The sequence below is a fragment of the Pseudophryne corroboree genome, chromosome 9 (genome assembly GCF_028390025.1).
Source record: "Pseudophryne corroboree isolate aPseCor3 chromosome 9, aPseCor3.hap2, whole genome shotgun sequence".
NCBI classification, from domain to species: Eukaryota; Metazoa; Chordata; class Amphibia; order Anura; family Myobatrachidae; genus Pseudophryne; species Pseudophryne corroboree.
In genome coordinates, this window is record NC_086452.1 from 483,010,227 (window position 1) to 483,029,753 (window position 19,527).

Here is a 19,527-nt window from a genome sequence, read left to right on the forward strand (position 1 = left end):
GAGTAAAAACCGGCTTCATGAATCCGGCAGGGTTAGGACCAAATCCCGGTCAGCTTTTAGTTAACCAAATTCAAGAACTAACTCAGATGGTTCAGGACCTTTCTCTTCAGGTGAGATCGCAGGAAGATCTTTTGCGAGCCTCCCCGAGGGTGGTCCCGGAACCAAAGATGCATTTACCCGATCGTTTTTCGGGTAACCGAAAAGATTTTTTTAATTTTAAAGAAGCTTGGTAGCTATATTTTCGTTTAAGGCCTAGTTCCTCTGGTACTGAATCTCAGCGGGTTGGGATTATTATGTCATTGCTCCAGGGGGATCCACAGACCTGGGCGTTTGGATTAAAAGCTGAAGATCCTGCTTTGTTATCAGTAGACGCCTTTTTTAAATCTTTAGGTCTGTTGTATGATGACCCAGATAGAGAGGCGTCAGCTGAGAGTCACTTGCATGCTCTCACACAAGGTAAAAATCCAGCAGAGGTGTATTGTACCGAATTTCGCCGTTGGTCGGACGACTGTGGCTGGAATGACCCGGCCCTGCGCAGTCAGTTTCGCCTCGGTTTATCTGAACTTATTAAAGACAGTCTCCTTCAGTACCCCGCTCCTGAGACTCTCGATAAACTCATGGAGCTTGCTATTAAAATAGATCGTCGTCTCCGAGAGCGGAGGGCTGAAAGAGGAACAACTTTTAGGCCTAGTCCTTGTGTTTCTACCTTTCCAGAGGACGTCGAGGAGCCCATGCAGATGGGTCTCTCCCAGCTGTCCCCAGAGGAAAGAACCAGAAGATTAAGTTCTGGTCTCTGTTTGTACTGTGGTGGTAAGGGACATATTGCTCGCAACTGTCCGAACAAGTCGGGAAACGCTCTGACCAAGTGAATTGTGAGGGGGTTCACTTAGGTCTGCAGCTTATCTCCTCAAATGACTCTCTCTTAGTTCCTGTTAAGATTTCCTTTGGCAGCCTCAGTTCATTGGTGTCGGCCTTTGTCGACAGTGGAGCTGCAGGAAATTTTATGGATTTAACTTGGGCTAAGGCCTTAGGCATTCCACAGATACCGTTGGATAAACGTATCACCATGCACGGGTTAGATGGGGGTCCACTTTCCAATGGGATAATTACTCACCGTACACCTCCAGTATTACTTACAGTAGGAGCCTTACATTCTGAAGATATAGAATTCTACCTTACACATTGTCCGGCAGTTCCTGTAGTTTTGGGTCACCCTTGGCTTGCCTTTCATAATCCCACCATTGATTGGCGGTCCGGGGAGATTTCCCAATGGGATCCTTTTTGTGTTAAGGAATGTATTTCTTATCCAGTCCGGGTTGCAGCAGTCGTCCCAGAGCCTATTCCTGTGGAATATCAGGATTTTGCCGATGTGTTCTCCAAAGGCAATGCGGACATTCTGCCTCCCCATCGGTCCTACGACTGTGCAATTGAGTTAGTACCAGGTGCCACTTTGCCTAAGGGGAGATTATATGCCCTGTCCGGGCCAGAAACCACGGCCATGAATAATTACATTCAGGAAAGCCTTAAAAAAGGTTTTATTAGGCCTTCAAAATCGCCGTTGAGTGCAGGATTTTTCTTTGTTGAGAAAAAAGATGGGTCGCTTAGACCATGTATTGATTTTAGGGCTCTGAATAAGATCTCTGTGAAAAACACCTATCCTTTGCCATTAATTTCAGTGCTTTTTGATCAGTTACGCTCCGCCGTGATCTTTTCGAAAATTGATCTTAGGGGAGCTTACAACCTCATCCGAATAAAATCTGGGGATGAGTGGAAGACGGCTTTCAGCACTCAGTCGGGTCACTATGAATACCTGGTGATGCCGTTCGGCCTGTCAAATGCTCCGGCGGTTTTTCAAGACCTCATTAACGATGTTCTCCGTGACTTCCTTGGGAAGTTCGTGGTCGTTTATCTAGACGACATTCTGATATACTCTGAGTCTATGGAACAACATGTTACCCAGGTGCGTCTGGTTCTTCAAAAATTACGAGAGAATCATTTATATGCCAAGCTTGAGAAGTGTGATTTTCACATCACAGAGGTGTCTTTCTTGGGGTACATTATTTCTCCCCAGGGATTTTTCATGGAACCGAAAAAACTCCAGGCCATTCTTAATTGGGCGCAACCCACTAATTTAAAAGCAATTCAGCGCTTTTTAGGGTTTGCTAATTATTATAGACGGTTCATTCAAACTTTTTCTGACCTGGTCGCTCCCATAGTAGCTCTGACTAAAAAAGGAGCGGATCCCTCCAATTGGTCGCATGAAGCTGAGTTTGCCTTCCGGGCCTTGTAGCAGGCCTTTGTCTCGGCTCCTGTCCTCAGACATCCTAATCCGGAGCTTCCCTTTATTGTGGAGGTTGATGCCTCAGAGGTTGGAGTGGGGGCTATCCTTTCTCAGGAAGATACGGAGTCTCAGGAGTTACATCCTTGTGCCTTCATGTCCAGGAAATTCTCCTCCGCTGAATCCAACTATGACGTTGGTAATCGGGAATTACTGGCAGTAAAATGGGCTTTCGAGGAGTGGAGGCATTGGCTGGAGGGAGCTAGGCATACTATTACTGTTTTTACTGACCATAAGAACCTGCAATATATTGAGTCAGCTAAACGGCTTAATGCTCGGCAGGCACGTTGGGCATTGTTTTTTACTCGTTTCAGGTTTATAATCACCTTCAGGCCTGGTTCCAAGAATACGAAAGCTGATGCCCTGTCACGTTGCTTTCTTCCGGTTCACAATAGCAATCCTGTTACTACCCCCATAGTTCCATCCTCAGTCATCCGGGCAGGCCTCACACAGGATTTATTTACTCAGTTAAACCAGCTTCAACACCAAGCTCCTAGACTTACTCCTGCTGGTCGTCTTTATGTCCCTGAATTTTTGAGAGGCACTGTTTTAACTGAGTTTCATGACAACAAAGTCTTAGGGCATCCGGGTATCACTAAGACCTTGGAGTTAGTCTCTCGCTAAGTGTGGTGGCCTAGTCTTTCTAAAGACGTTAAGGAATTCGTCCATTCCTGTCAGGTTTGTGCACAGCATAAGGTTCCTCGTTTGTTGCCTATCGGGCAACTCATGCCTTTAGCCGTTCCTCTCAGGCCATGGTCTCATATTTCCATGGATTTCGTGGTGGACCTTCCCCTTTCAGCCGGATTGCGAGTCATTTGGGTGGTAGTGGACCGTTTTAGTAAAATGGCTCATTTCATTGCTCTTCCCCGATTACCCTCTGCTCAAGGGTTGGCAATTTTGTTCCTCCGCCATGTGTTCAGGCTCCATGGTTTGCCCACTGATGTTGTCTTTGATCGGGGTCCACAATTCATCGCATGATTCTGGAAACGTTTTTGTGCCTCTTTGAAGATGAAACTGTCTTTAACATCTGGTTACCATCCACAGTCTAACGGGCAAACCGAACGAGTCAACCAGTCATTAAAACAGTACTTACGCTTGTATTCGGCCAAACTCCAGAATGATTGGTCCGAGTTTCTTCCTTTGGCCGAATTTGCTTATAATAACTCTTGTCATTCCTCCACCAAGGAGTCCCCTTTCTTTTCAGTCTTTGGTTTTCATCCTAGAGCCAACTCTTTTTTCCATCATTCTCCAGTTTCCTCGTTGACCTTAACCTCCCACCTCAGAGCAATTTGGAGAAAAGTGCACCTTGCCCTCCGAAAAGCGGCCTTCCGAGAAAAGAAATTTTCTGATAGGCTCCGACGTCCTTGCACTTTTAAGGTGGGAGATAAAGTATGGTTGTCAACTCGCAACATCAAGCTTCGACAACCCTCGGCTAGACTGGGACCCAAATTTATTGGACCATTTCTTATCATTAAGAAGGTCAACCCAGTTGCTTTTCGGCTACGCTTGCCAAGATCTCTCAGAATTGGAAATACTTTCCACTGCTCCCTGTTGAAACAATGGCCCTCATTCCGAGTTGATCGGTCGCAAGGCGAATTTAGCAGAGTTACACACGCTAAGCCGCCGCCTACTGGGAGTGAATCTTAGCTTCTTAAAATTGCGAACGATGTATTCGCAATATTGCGATTACTAACTACTTAGCAGTTTCAGAGTAGCTCCAGACTTACTCTGCCTGTGCGATCAGTTCAGTGCTTGTCGTTCCTGGTTGACGTCACAAACACACCCAGCGTTCGCCCAGGCACTCCCACCGTTTCTCCGGCCACTCCTGCGTTTTTTCCGGAAACGGTAGCGTTTTCAGCCACACTGAAACGCCGTGTTTCCGCCCAGTAACACCCATTTCCTGTCAATCACATTACGATCGCCGGAGCGAAGAAAAAGCCGTGAGTAAAAATACTTTCTTCATAGTAAAGTTACTTGGCGCAGTCGCAGTGCGAACATTGCGCATGCGTACTAAGCGGATTTTCACTGCGATGCGATGAAAAATACAGAGCGAACAACTCGGAATGAGGGCCAATATGTTTCTTCCAGGAGATTTCCTCGGAGGACCTCCCAGGGTAGATCTCCAGTGGATGTGCAGGGACAACAGGAGTTCTTGGTAGAGAAGGTTTTAGATTCTAAAGTGTCCCGGGGCCGGCTTTATTTTTTGGTTCACTGGAAAGGCTATGGTCCGGAGGAAAGGTCTTGGGTCCTGGATAAGGATCTACATGCCCCTAAACTCAAAAGATTATTCTTTCAGGAATTTCCTCAGAAACCTGGCTTTAGGGGTTCGTTGACCCCTCCTCAAGGGGGGGGGGGTACTGTTAGGCGCCGCGTTGCCCGGCGCCTAGCAACTAGGGATGCCGGGCACGCTGAGCCGCCGGGTCCCTAGCAACGCTAGGACGCCGTGCGCGCTGAGCCGCCGGGTCCCTAGCAACACTAGGACGCCGGGCGCGCCGAGCCGCCGGGACCTTAGCAACGGGGACGCCACAGGCGGACCGCGCTCCCCGTTGCTGGGTCAATTAATTAGAGTGCACACATGTTTCTCTGGTCGTGCAGCAAGGCAGCTGCACGACATTTATTGTAATTAGGTTCTGTACTCTGATTGGAGGATTCCCTACTAAATGCCTTCTCAGTGCCTCACACAGACGCCGGTGATAGTTTCCTGCATGCTGCTCATGTTTGGTGAACGTCTGTTCCTGGTCTGCTGTGCCCGGTCATTCCAGTCCTCTGAGTTCCTGAGTCTTGGTGTTTGTCATCTCATCCCAAGGAGTTCTCCTGGTCCTCAGCTACCTGTGACAGTCTATAGAGGATCTCGTTTGGTTTCGTGAGTGGTGGCTCTGCCGCGTGCTGCGGCCTAGGCCGCTTCATATTGTTTTCTGGTTTTGGAGCATTTGCGGAGGTATCCGCTTCCACAGTCCTCTCCGGTACTCGGCGGTGCCGTGTATGAGAGTGGACAAGTGGAGTATTTTGGTTGTTCTTTTCCCTGGCGGTAATCCGCGCATACTTTAGTTTTAGGTTTGTTAGTAGCCCCTGGCCTTGTTGTTTAGTTAGAGGGCCCCTTGTTATCACCCTGTCTCTGTTCACTCTTTGTCTCTCATTAAGACCTGAGGGGGCATCGGAGTTGGGCAGATGTAATCCGCCCTTCAAACGCGGCTGCCATGGGCCCAAGAAACCATAGTCTCGCAAGAGTGTACTGACAGCACGGGCGAGACAACGGAGATAGGGCTCCAGGGGCTATTCCCATTCCTTTCCCCATTCCCAGCATTACGTTCTGGTATTCAGGTCCCTTCATATAAGATCACCCCAGACCTGAGTATTTGAATCATAACACCTATAGTACAAAAACAATCTGCTGGCCACTGACCTGTTAGTGAAGAACAGACTGCGTTCAACATCCCACATAAAGGCATTAGCAAACGAGGGTGCCACGGAAGATCCCATGGCACACCCTGTTTGCTGCCTGTAAAACTTACCATCTTATCCACAGGATCATCTCTCTTTTTCCACGTTTTCCACAATTTGCACTGGCACTGAAAGCACTTTGTTTGTACACCAGCACTTTACGGACACTAGCACATTTGTCTGCAACTTACCATGGCGACATCTGCTACTGAGCCAGGTGATTTCACCTCATTTCTCCTGCACTGTGACACCTACGACACACTTAGCTTTTCAGACTTGGAAGCAGAAAGTATCTTGCATAAAGAACTGTTTTTTTCAGAACCACTAGTGACCACCAACAAGGAGGCCTTTAAGGAGCTATTAAGGCTGCGGAAGAGGGAACTTGATTACCTGTATCACTGCCGTACGCTATCTGATTATTATCGGGCCAAACAGCTACCAAGGGGTTTCAGGGTGCACAATATACCAACTATTGGGAGATACAATATGGAGTTCTGCAAAAAATGGATCTCCATATTAAATAAATGCTCCATGGATTTGATCCTCCTTGTGATCGATGAATCTACTAGAGAGCACGGTAAAACAAGAGAGCACATTGCCACCTTTGAGCAAGAGCATGCCCAACTACTGGCGGCGGAACAGTCGACAGCCTGGTTGACAAGATTAAACGAACAGGTGGAATATTATAAGAATAACCTGTTAAAATTCAAAAAAGAAAAGCTTTCCAAAGTACAGCTTGACTACACCTTCCACCGTGTGTACCCGTGGTTGGGGTCTACCACTAATACATCAGGAGGTGGTAAATTTCAACGTTTCCGCAGAATGAAGCAGCCTGAGCGGTCTGAGAACACCTCTGCGAGTGAGTCTGACGACGCCCGTACCCCAGTAGCATCCTCTGTGCAACGTGAATCCCCTTTAGGGGCAAATGCCTGTGCAGAATATTCGGCACGAGGAAGAAACAAAAATGGTCGCGACGAGGCGGTCAGAACAAAAGACAGAACCCGACCCAGGCTGCCCAGAGAGAAGAAACGTTAATTTTCAAGCTGTCCAATACTCCGCTTACTTCTGCGGAATCAAGAGTCCTTAGTAAAGGACTCTCGTTCGTCCCCACTAATTATGGGGACGAGTTTGAATGGAAAGTCAACACTTATAAATTGCATCGTTCTTTAAAATTGAAAGAGTATTTTGGTAAACAACTACCGGGCAAACAGAAAGTCATGTTACCCCCTAGGATCCAGAAATTGGGGCCAAAGTCACGATTTGATCCCATTACACAAAATGCCTCCCTTAAAACGTTCCATAGGATGATAGAATCTGTGGGTAATACCCAGGATGGTCATAGACCACATAATCTACAGCGTGATGAAAGGATGGCTTTACGTGACCTAAGTAAGAGGAAGGACATTGTGGTCCGCGGTGCGGACAAAGGAGGGGCGATTGTGGTCCAGGAGGTCACAGATTATTGAGCTGAATGTCTGAGACTGCTCAGTGATGAATCCACCTATTGCAAACTCCCACATGACCCGTCGGCTGCTTATCAGGCTGAACTGAAATGTATCTTACAGCAGGCTAGGGATGAGGACATTATCTCCACAGAGAGTCCACCGGGCAGACCCATTATATCTGCCCGGGGGTCTCTGTGCGAACCGGTCGCCATCTTTCTGGATAGCTACTTGCAGCCCTGTGTACAAGGTACTTTTACTCACCTTAAAGATTCCACTACTTTACTGCAAAAGTTTGTGTCATTTGATGTTATCCCTTCTGATATCACGTTAGCCACGATCGATGTCACTAGTTTGTACACCTGCATATACCCCATGGACAGGGGTTGCAGGCTGTCCGACATTTGATCACTGGGAACAGCTCATATGGGGGCCCTGATATTGATTTCTTTATGACATTGCTTGAATTCACTCTTACCCATAATTTCTTCAGCTTTGATTGGCAGTTTTACAGGCAGCAAACTGGGTGTGCCATGGGATCTTCCGTGGCACCCTCGTTTGCTAATGCCTTTATGTGGGATGTTGAACGCAGTCTGTTCTTCACTAACAGGTCAGTGGCCAGCAGATTGTTTTTGTACAATAGGTACATAGACGACTTGTTGTTGATGTGGCACGGAGATGTGGCAGATTTAGATAACATCATTGTGGCACATAATGCCACGGAGAGCCCTGTCAAATTAACATTGAGTAGCAGCCCAAATGAGATTTGTTTTTTGGATCTCAAGATTAAAATCAAAGCTGGCAAGTTGTCTACATCTTTATATAAAAAACCAACAGACCGCAATACAATCCTTAGGTATGACAGTTGTCATCCAAGCTCTACGGTCAGGGGAGTCCCCTATGCTCAATTATTAAGAGTATGTAGAATTAACAGTAATCTACTGGAAAGGGATAAACAACTGGACGAGATGGAGGCTAGACTAAGAGCCAGGGGGTACCCACAAAAACTTCTGAACCAAGCCCGTAAAAAGGCAGTGAATAGAAATAGAATTGACTGCTTGGCCTCTTCAGGCACGAAAAAATTAGGTGACGTGATCCCATGGGTGAGTGAGTTCAACACACATAGGGCGGGATGTACTAAAGCAAAAATGCGGTAAAACCCCCGAAAACGGGGGTTTTACCGCATTTTCATATTTACTAAGACCCTACCGCAGCGTTTTCGGCGTCCAGGGTTTCGCCATCTCTGGATGGTGAAACCCTATAGAAGCCTATGGGCTTCTTTTCGCCGACCGCCGCAACCCGCCGACACCGTCGACCCCCGCCGCAGACGCCGACCCCCCTTCCCCCTGGCTTACCTTCCTCCAGGCTGCCCTGGACCCGGAAGTTAGTGTCCTCCTCCCCCTAGCAACGCAGCCGGACGTCCTTCCGGCTGCAGGGGGGAGGAGGAGGTGCCGGGGACAGCCTGCTGCTGCTTCCCGGCATCTAGCCAGTGTGGGGACCCCGGGGAGGTGACGGAGACCCCCCGCAGACCACCTAACAGGTATCGCGGGGGGCCTCCGTCACCGCATCGCGATGTTGATCGCATATGTTAATACATATGCGATCAACATCGCTGCGGTAACCGGCGAGGGGCGGCGATGTATGTTAATACATCCTGCCCATAGTCAATATGTCCAAAAACAGGTCAAAAAGTTTTGGCCTTTGGTGACTTCTGATCCTGAGTTGCCAATGTTTAAGCAACAACGGATCATGCCCACCTTTGTGAAGGGCCGTAGCATCAAAGACATGCTAAATATATATGACAGATATGGCTAAATTTAGGGAGGAACCAAAACACTTTTTGAAACGTAAGAACGGTTGCTTCAAGTGCACAGGGTGTACGACGTGTTCGCACATGTCCGTGGGCGACCATATCTTACACCCTTGTTCCGGGAAAAAATTCCCGATCAGGTGGCCTCTAACATGCACCACCAAATTTGTGGTGTATGCCATAATGTGCCCATGCGGCAGGTACTATATAGGCAAAACCGAGTGCCAATTCAAGATCAGGATGGCACAACATAGGCTGGCCATTAGGAATGCCCTTTCAACAGGAAAAGGTGACCAACCTGTGGCTAAACACTTTTTGGAGCATCGCCACACCATGGCCACCTTTAAACATAGAATAATTGACCATGGTGGTCATTCCGAGTTGTTCGCTCTGTAAATTTCTTCGCATCGCAGCGATTTTCCGCTTAGTGCGCATGCGCAATGTCCGCACTGCGACTGCACCAAGTAAATTTGCTATGCAGTTAGGTATTTTACTCACGGCATTACGAGGTTTTTTCTTCGTTCTGGTGATCGGAGTGTGATTGACAGGAAGTGGGTGTTTCTGTGCGGAAACTGGCCGTTTTATGGGTGTGTGTGAAAAAACGCTGCCGTTTCTGGGAAAAACGCGGGAGTGGCTGGAGAAACGGAGGAGTGTCTGGGCGAACGCTGGGTGTGTTTGTGACGTCAAACCAGGAACGACAAGCACTGAACTGATCGCAGATGCCGAGTAAGTCTCGAGTTACTCAGAAACTGCACAGAGATGTCTTATCGCAATATGGCGAATCTTTCGTTCGCAATTTTGCTAAGCTAAGATTCACTCCCAGTAGGCGGCGGCTTAGCGTGTGCAATGCTGCTAAAAGCAGCTTGCGAGCGAACAACTCGGAATGACCACCCATGTGCCTGAGTCTATGCGAGGTGGCAATAGGGGGAAAAAACTCCTGCAGCTGGAATCACGGTGGATCCACAGGCTTAATACTCTTAGGCCTGTGGGTCTTAATGATAATTTAGGGCTCATCAACTTTATTTAACTTCCAATGTTTGGCATGAGGTGCCAAGTACCGGGGGCAGATGTGATAGAAGCAGGGAGTAGCAGTAGGTTAGTATAGCATCGCCGGTTTGCTGTAAGCAATTAATGTGCACTTTTTTTAAAATATAAGCTTGTCTGTAGGTATTTAATGTTTTTACTGCAATGTGTGTTGTTTCACTGATATGTTGTTAGCAACCTGGTACCGCATTTGAATAACACTGAATGATTTTAGACATGGATCTGCTGTACACAGCAGTGAGCACTTTATGTGGTCGTTTCACGCTGGCATTGCCGGCAGACACGGTGTTGTCTCAATAGAATCTTTGTTTACAGCTCCGTTACCAGGGTGCGTTGCCATGAACGCGCCCCCGGGCGCCGGCTCGTCACTTCCGCGGAGACGTGAGTGACGTCAGGCTGGAGGCCCGGATGGAGCTGCCAGCGGCATAAGCATGCGGGGATGTTCTGATTGGGGGTAAGTGGTATTTATTTGCACTGATTGTCATTCTGCACTAATCCTGACGAAGGGGGAGACCCCGAAACATTGAAATGCACTAACATAAAGTTTGTTGCCGTTTTGAAGACTCTGAGTGCCGCCTCGTCATTGCATGTTGGTATATATATATATATATATATACACACACACACACTGCCGCACATTACTAACACATGAGACTATATATATATATATATATATATATATATATACACACTGCCGCACATTATTAACATGAGACTATATATATATATATATATACACTGCCGCACATTACTAACACATGAGACTATATATATATATATATATATATATATATATATATATACATACACACACACACTGCCGCACATTACTAACACATGAGACTATATATATATATATATATATATATATACACTGCCGCACATTATTAATATGAGACTATATATATATATATATATATATATATATATATACACTGCCGCACATTACTAACACATGAGACTATATATATATATATATATATATATATATACACTGATGCACAGTACTAACACATGAGACTATATATATATATATATATATATATACACTGATGCACAGTACTAACACATGAGACTATATATATATATATATATATATACTGACGCACGTTACTAACACGTGAGACTATATATATACACTGACGCACATTACTAACACATGAGACTTTATATATATACACTGCCGCACATTCACCATCGCACGCCCTTTCATTGTGCAATATTTAACCACTAACAAAGGAATGCAGGTAATACTCCATATAATACAAATATTGAACCCCAGAAAGGCATGCAAGGGTTAAGGGGGCGTAGCCCCTTGCGACGGTGTGAAGAGCGCCCGTAGGGCGCAATGAAGCACCTAGTTAAAGAAACTAGAGGAGGCTCCTCTAGTATCTTTAATAACTGTCTCCTCTAAGGCGGCGGCCATTTTGGTACAGACTTTTCAATAGAAGCTTGCAGCGTCCTCTCTCCCCCTCCTGTGACAGCGCCAGAACTCGGTCATGATAGGGGGCGGAGCTACCCAAAATGGAGGGGGCGGAGCTACATGAGACCAGGCTGCTACATCTTTGGCCAGCCTGTGATAGGTAAGTTGAGGGACAGTGAGTGGGAGAGAGAAAGTGTGTGTATATTTACTTTGTATGGTTTTCTATATACATATATATATATATATATATATATATATATATATCGAAAAGCATAGGCGGCACTCCCAGACTGGTAAAGGTGAAATAAAACTTTATAGCCATAAAGGCATAAAGTCAGCCTCATTGCATGATCACTGGCTCACTGCTGATCACTATTTGGAAGGTATCATATCCATAGGATACCATAAGGACTCTGTATAGATTTCTGCATTTTTCACCTATATTGTGACTTCTGAGGTCCTCCATGTGTGCATGAAGTTGCCGATTCCTCTTTTTTTCATACGAATGCTTCCCTTTTGAGCTCTTCGTAATCTGAGTTACCAGATTCACGAGGCTGACTTTATGCCCTTATTTCACGCCTCATTGATGTTTGGAAGCCCACGTATGAACCTATTCGGCCAATGATCTAGGCCTATCACTCTTTTGGATAGACATTATTATCTAAGACGCACCCCTGATGAAGTCTAGTTCCTATACGAAACGCGTTGGGTTACTGTATTTCTTGTTGATGTTATCTCCGAATATTTAATGAGGAAGAATAAGGATACAACAGAAAGGCTGCCTTCTTTCCTCCATATCCCATTGATGGATTTCTGTAGGAGAAACTACATCATAATGTACATGTAATAATGATGGATATACTTCATGTTTCTGTATAATTGTTTTAATAAATTTTTATGAAAAGTACAGTCCGTTATGTGTTTTAAAAACCTGTATAAATATTGACTGCAAATCCTGTTAAGCAATAGTCTTTGTATAAGGGTATTTGTAAACCCCTGGGGCGCCATTTTTCCTCTTTTTCTATACAATATATATATATATATATATATTTATTTATTTAAAAAAAAAATTTTTTTTGGGGGGGGGGAGGGGGGCCTGCCTGTTTTGTGAGTCCCGGGCCCCAGAATTTCTGATGGCAGGCATGTCATTGCTGTCCCTTTGACACTTGATTGGTTTTACTCTAGGAAAGAGGGGAGCTTGCCGTGGTTTGTTGGGGTGCATGGTACAGTATATTGGGGAGGTTCTGGTATAGCCCATGGTGTGTGTATTATTTATGTAAGACCTTCTGAGCGCTGGAACCTGCTTTACCTACAGTAAAAGGGCAGACTACTAACCGCTCTCCTTTAGGGTGTCCCTCAGCTCCCCAAGCGCATCGGTCAGGTGGGCCAGCGACTTCTTGTGATATTCCGCCTGCAGTTCCAGAAGCTGGGAACAGACGCAGAGTAATAACAGTGTGCTGGTAGTATACATGTCAGTAACAGTGCGCTGGTAGTATACATGTCAGTAACAGTGCGCTGGTAGTATACAGAACCGTGACAAGTAATAACAGTGTGCTGGTAGTATACATGTCAGTAACAGTGTGCTGGAAGTATATAGACCCGTGCTCAGTAATAACAGTGTGCTGGTAGTATACATGTCAGTAACAGTGCACTGGTAGTATACAGACCCGTGCTCAGTAATAACAGTGTGCTGGTAGTATACATGTCAGTAACAGTGCGCTGGTAGTAAACATGTCAGTAACAGTGCAATGCTAGTATACAGACCCGTGCTCAGTAATAACAGTGTGCTGGTAGTATACATGTCAGTAACAGTGCGCTGGTAGTATACAGACCCGTGCTCAGTAATAACAGTGTGCTGGTAGTGTACATATCAGTAACAGTGCGCTGGTAGTATACATGTCGGTAACAGTGCACTGGTAGTATACATGTCAGTAACAGTGCGCTGGTAGTATACATGTCAGTAACAGTGCACTGGTAGTATACATGTCAGTAACAGTGCGCTGGTAATATACACGTCAGTAACAGTGCACTGGTAGTATACATGTCAGTAACATTGTGCTGGTAGTATACAGACCCGTGCTCAGTAATAAGTGTGCTGGTAGTATACATGTCAGTAACAGTGCGCTCGTAGTATACAGACCGTGCTCAGTAATAACAATGTGCTGGTAGTATACATGTCAGTAACAGTGCGCTGGTAGTATACATGTGAGTAACAGTGCACTGGTAGTATACATGTCAGTAGCAGTGCGCTGGTAGTATACAGACCCGTGCTCAGTAATAACAGTGCGCTGGTAGTATACATGTCAGTAACAGTGCACTGATAGTATACATGTCAGTAACATTGTGCTGGTAGTATACAGACCCGTGCTCAGTAATAAGTGTGCTGGTAGTATACATGTCAGTAACAGTGCGCTCGTAGTATACAGACCGTGCTCAGTAATAACAATGTGCTGGTAGTATACATGTCAGTAACAGTGCGCTGGTAGTATACATGTGAGTAACAGTGCACTGGTAGTATACATGTCAGTAGCAGTGCGCTCGTAGTATACAGACCCGTGCTCAGTAATAACAGTGTGCTGGTAGTATACATGTCAGTAACAGTGCACTGGTAGTATACAGACCAGTGCTCAGTAATAACAGTGTGCTGGTAGTATACATGTCAGTAACAGTGCACTGGTAGTATACAGACCCGTGCTCAGTAATAACAGTGTGCTTGTAGTATACATGTCAGTAACAGTGCGCTGGTAGTATACAGACCCGTGCTCAGTAATAACAGTGTGCTGGTAGTGTACATGTCAGTAACAGTGCGCTGGTAGTATACATGTCAGTAACAGTGCACTGGTAGTATACATGTCAGTAACAGTGCGCTGGTAATATACATGTCAGTAACAGTGCACTGGTAGTATACATGTCAGTAACATTGTGCTGGTAGTATACAGACCCGTGCTCAGTAATAAGTGTGCTGGTAGTATACATGTCAGTAACAGTGCGCTCGTAGTATACAGACCGTGCTCAGTAATAACAATGTGCTGGTAGTATACATGTCAGTAACAGTGCGCTGGTAGTATACATGTGAGTAACAGTGCACTGGTAGTATACATGTCAGTAGCAGTGCGCTGGTAGTATACAGACCCGTGCTCAGTAATAACAGTGCGCTGGTAGTATACATGTCAGTAACAGTGCACTGATAGTATACATGTCAGTAACATTGTGCTGGTAGTATACAGACCCGTGCTCAGTAATAAGTGTGCTGGTAGTATACATGTCAGTAACAGTGCGCTCGTAGTATACATACCGTGCTCAGTAATAACAATGTGCTGGTAGTATACATGTCAGTAACAGTGCGCTGGTAGTATACATGTGAGTAGCAGTGCGCTCGTAGTATACAGACCCGTGCTCAGTAATAACAGTGTGCTGGTAGTATACATGTCAGTAACAGTGCACTGGTAGTATACAGACCAGTGCTCAGTAATAACAGTGTGCGGGTAGTATACATGTCAGTAACAGTGCACTGGTAGTATACAGACCCGTGCTCAGTAATAACAGTGTGCTGGTAGTATACATGTCAGTAACAGTGCGCTGGTAGTATACAGACCCGTGCTCAGTAATAACAGTGTGCTGGTAGTGTACATGTCAGTAACAGTGCGCTGGTAGTATACATGTCAGTAACAGTGCACTGGTAGTATACATGTCAGTAACAGTGCGCTGGTAATATACATGTCAGTAACAGTGCGCTGGTAGTATACATGTCAGTAACAGTGTGCTGGTAGTATACAGACCCGTGCTCAGTAATAAGTGTGCTGGTAGTATACATGTCAGTAACAGTGCGCTCGTAGTATACAGACCGTGCTCAGTAATAACAGTGTGCTGGTAGTATACATGTCAGTAACAGTGCGCTGGTAGTATACATGTCAGTAACAGTGCACTGGTAGTATACATGTCAGTAGCAGTGCGCTGGTAGTATACAGACCCGTGCTCAGTAATAACAGTGTGCTGGTAGTATACATGTCAGTAACAGTGTGCTGGTAGTATACAGACCCGTGCTCAGTAATAACAGTGTGCTGGTAGTATACATTTTAGTAGCAGTGCGCTGGTAATATACATGTCAGTAACAGTGCGCTGGTAGTATGCATGTCAGAAACAGTGTGCTGGTAGTATACATGTCAGTAACAGTGTGCTGGTAGTATACAGACCCGTTCTCAGTAATAACAGTGTGCTGGTAGTATACAGACCCGTGCTCAGTAATAACAGTGTGCTGGTAGTGTACATGTCAGTAACAGTGCGCTGGTAGTGTACATGTCAGTAAACAGTGCACTGGTAGTATACATGTCAGTAACAGTGCGCTGGTAGTATACATGTCAGTAATAACTGAGTGCTGGTAGTATACATGTCAGTAACAGTGCGCTGGTAGTATACAGACCCGTGCTCAGTAATAACAGTGTGCTGGTAGTATACATGTCAGTAACAGTGCGCTGGTAGTATACATGTCAGTAACAGTGCGCTGGTAGTATTCAGAACCGTGCTCAGTAATAACAGTGTGCTGGTGGTATACATGTCAGTAACAGTGCGCTGGTAGTATACATGTCAGTAACAGTGTGCTGGTTGTATACATGTCAGTAACAGTGTGCTGGTAGTATACAGACCCGTGTTCAGTAATAACAGTGTGCTGGTAGTATACATGTCAGTAACAGTGCACTGGTAGTATACAGACCCGTGCTCAGTAATAACAGTGTGCTGGTAGTATACATGTCAGTAACAGTGCGCTGATAGCATACAGACCCATGCTTAGTAATAACAGTGCGCTGGTAGTATACATGTCAGTAACAGTGCGCTGGTAGTATACATGTCAGTAACAGTGCACTGGTAGTATACATGTCAGTAACAGTGTGCTGGTAATATACATGTCAGTAACAGTGCACTGGTAGTATACATGTCAGTAACAGTGCGCTCGTAGTATACAGACCCGTGCTCAGTAATAACAGTGTGCTGGTAGTATACATGTCAGTAACAGTGTGCTGATAGTATACAGACCCGTGCTCAGTAATAACAGTGTGCTAGTAGTATACATGTCAGTAACAGTGCGCTGGTAGTATACATGTCAGTAGCAGTGCGCTGGTAATATACATGTCAGTAACAGTGCGCTGGTAGTATACAGAACCGTGACAAGTAATAACAGTGTGCTGGTAGTGTACATGTCAGTAACAGTGTGCTGGTAGTATACAGACCCGTTCTCAGTAATAACAGTGTGCTGGTAGTATACAGACCCGTGCTCAGTAATAACAGTGTGCTGGTAGTGTACATGTCAGTAACAGTGCGCTGGTAGTGTACATGTCAGTAAACAGTGCACTGGTAGTATACATGTCAGTAACAGTGCGCTGGTAGTATACATGTCAGTAATAACTGAGTGCTGGTAGTATACATGTCAGTAACAGTGCGCTGGTAGTATACAGACCCGTGCTCAGTAATAACAGTGTGCTGGTAGTATACATGTCAGTAACAGTGCGATGGTAGTATACATGTCAGTAACAGTGCGCTGGTAGTATACAGAACCGTGCTCAGTAATAACAGTGTGCTGGTAGTATACATGTCAGTTACAGTGCGCTGGTAGTATACATGTCAGTAACAGTGCGCTGGTAGTATTCAGAACCGTGCTCAGTAATAACAGTGTGCTGGTGGTATACATGTCAGTAACAGTGCGCTGGTAGTATACATGTCAGTAACAGTGTGCTGGTTGTATACATGTCAGTAACAGTGTGCTGGTAGTACACAGACCCGTGTTCAGTAATAACAGTGTGCTGGTAGTATACATGTCAGTAACAGTGCACTGGTAGTATACAGACCCGTGCTCAGTAATAACAGTGTGCTGGTAGTATACATGTCAGTAACAGTGCGCTGATAGCATACAGACCCATGCTTAGTAATAACAGTGCGCTGGTAGTATACATGTCAGTAACAGTGCGCTGGTAGTATACATGTCAGTAACAGTGCACTGGTAGTATACATGTCAGTAACAGTGTGCTGGTAATATACATGTCAGTAACAGTGCACTGGTAGTATACATGTTAGTAACAGTGCGCTCGTAGTATACAGACCCGTGCTCAGTAATAACAGTGTGCTGGTAGTATACATGTCAGTAACAGTGTGCTGATAGTATACAGACCCGTGCTCAGTAATAACAGTGTGCTAGTAGTATACATGTCAGTAACAGTGCGCTGGTAGTATACATGTCAGTAGCAGTGCGCTGGTAATATACATGTCAGTAACAGTGCGCTGGTAGTATACAGAACCGTGACAAGTAATAACAGTGTGCTGGTAGTATACATGTCAGTAACAGTGTGCTGGAAGTATATAGACCCGTGCTCAGTAATAACTGTGCTGGTAGTATACATGTCAGTAACAGTGCACTGGTAGTATACAGACCCGTGCTCAGTAATAACAGTGTGCTGGTAGTATACATGTCAGTAACAGTGCACTGGTAGTAAACATGTCAGTAACTGTGCGCTGGTAGTATACAGACCCGTGCTCAGTAATAACAGTGTGTTGGTAGTATACATGTCAGTAACAGTGCGCTGGTAGTATACAGACCCGTGCTCAGTAATAACAGTGTGCTGGTAGTGTACATGTCAGTAACAGTGCACTGGCAGTATACATGTCAGTAACAGTGCGCTGGTAATATACATGTCAGTAACAGTGCACTGGTAGTATACATGTCAGTAACATTGTGCTGGTAGTATACAGACCCGTGCTCAGTAATAAGTGTGCTGGTAGTATACATGTCAGTAACAGTGCGCTCGTAGTATACAGACCGTGCTCAGTAATAACAATGTGCTGGTAGTATACATGTCAGTAACAGTGCGCTGGTAGTATACATGTGAGTAACAGTGCACTGGTAGTATACATGTCAGTAGCAGTGCGCTGGTAGTATACAGACCCGTGCTCAGTAATAACAGTGCGCTGGTAGTATACATGTCAGTAACAGTGCGCTCGTAGTATACAGACCAATGCTCAGTAATAACAGTGTGCTGGTAGTATACATGTCAGTAACAGTGCACTGGTAGTATACAGACCCGTGCTCAGTAATAACAGTGTGCTGGTAGTATGCATGTCAGTAACAGTGCGCTGGTAGTATACAGACCCGTGCTCAGTAATAACAGTGTGCTGGTAGTGTACATGTCAGTAACAGTGCGCTGGTAGTATACATGTCAGTAACAGTGCACTGGTAGTATACATGTCAGTAACAGTGCGCTGGTAATATACATGTCAGTAACAGTGCGCTGGTAGTATACATGTCAGTAACAGTGTGCTGGTAGTATACAGACCCGTGCTCAGTAATAAGTGTGCTGGTAGTATACATGTCAGTAACAGTGCGCTCGTAGTATACAGACCGTGCTCATTAATAACAGTGTGCTGGTAGTATACATGTCAGTAACAGTGCGCTGGTAGTATACATGTCAGTAACAGTGCACTGGTAGTATACATGTCAGTAGCAGTGCGCTGGTAGTATACAGACCCGTGCTCAGTAATAACAGTGTGCTGGTAGTATACATGTTAGTAGCAGTGCGCTGGTAATATACATGTCAGTAACAGTGCGCTGGTAGTATGCATGTCAGAATCAGTGTGCTGGTAGTATACATGTCAGTAACAGTGTGCTGGTAGTATACAGAACCGAGCTCAGTAATAACAGTGTGCTGGTAGTATACAGACCCGTGCTCAGTAATAACAGTGTGCTGGTAGTGTACATGTCAGTAAACAGTGCGCTGGTAGTATACATGTCAGTAACAGTGCGCTGGTAGTATACATGTCAGTAATAACTGTGTGCTGGTAGTATACATGTCAGTAACAGTGCGCTGGTAGTATACAGACCCGTGCTCAGTAATAACAGTGTGCTGGTAGTATACATGTCAGTAACAGTGCGCTGGTAGTATACATGTCAGTAACAGTGCGCTGGTAGTATACAGAACCGTGCTCAGTAATAACAGTGTGCTGGTAGTATACTTGTCAGTTACAGTGCGCTGGTAGTATACAGGTC

At 45.4% G+C, this 19,527-nt stretch overlaps 1 protein-coding gene across 4 annotated transcripts in view; it reads right to left on the reverse strand.

The window, feature by feature from the left end:
* The window catches only part of SH3BP1 (SH3 domain binding protein 1), a 799,734-nt gene that overhangs the window by 293,231 nt on the left and 486,976 nt on the right, over nt 1-19,527 (reverse strand). For all 4 annotated transcript variants that reach the window (XM_063941456.1, XM_063941455.1, XM_063941457.1 and 1 more), the window contains one exon: nt 12,834-12,924. In XM_063941456.1, the coding sequence (XP_063797526.1) occupies nt 12,834-12,924 (91 nt within the window). The remainder of the gene's footprint in view (nt 1-12,833; nt 12,925-19,527) is intronic.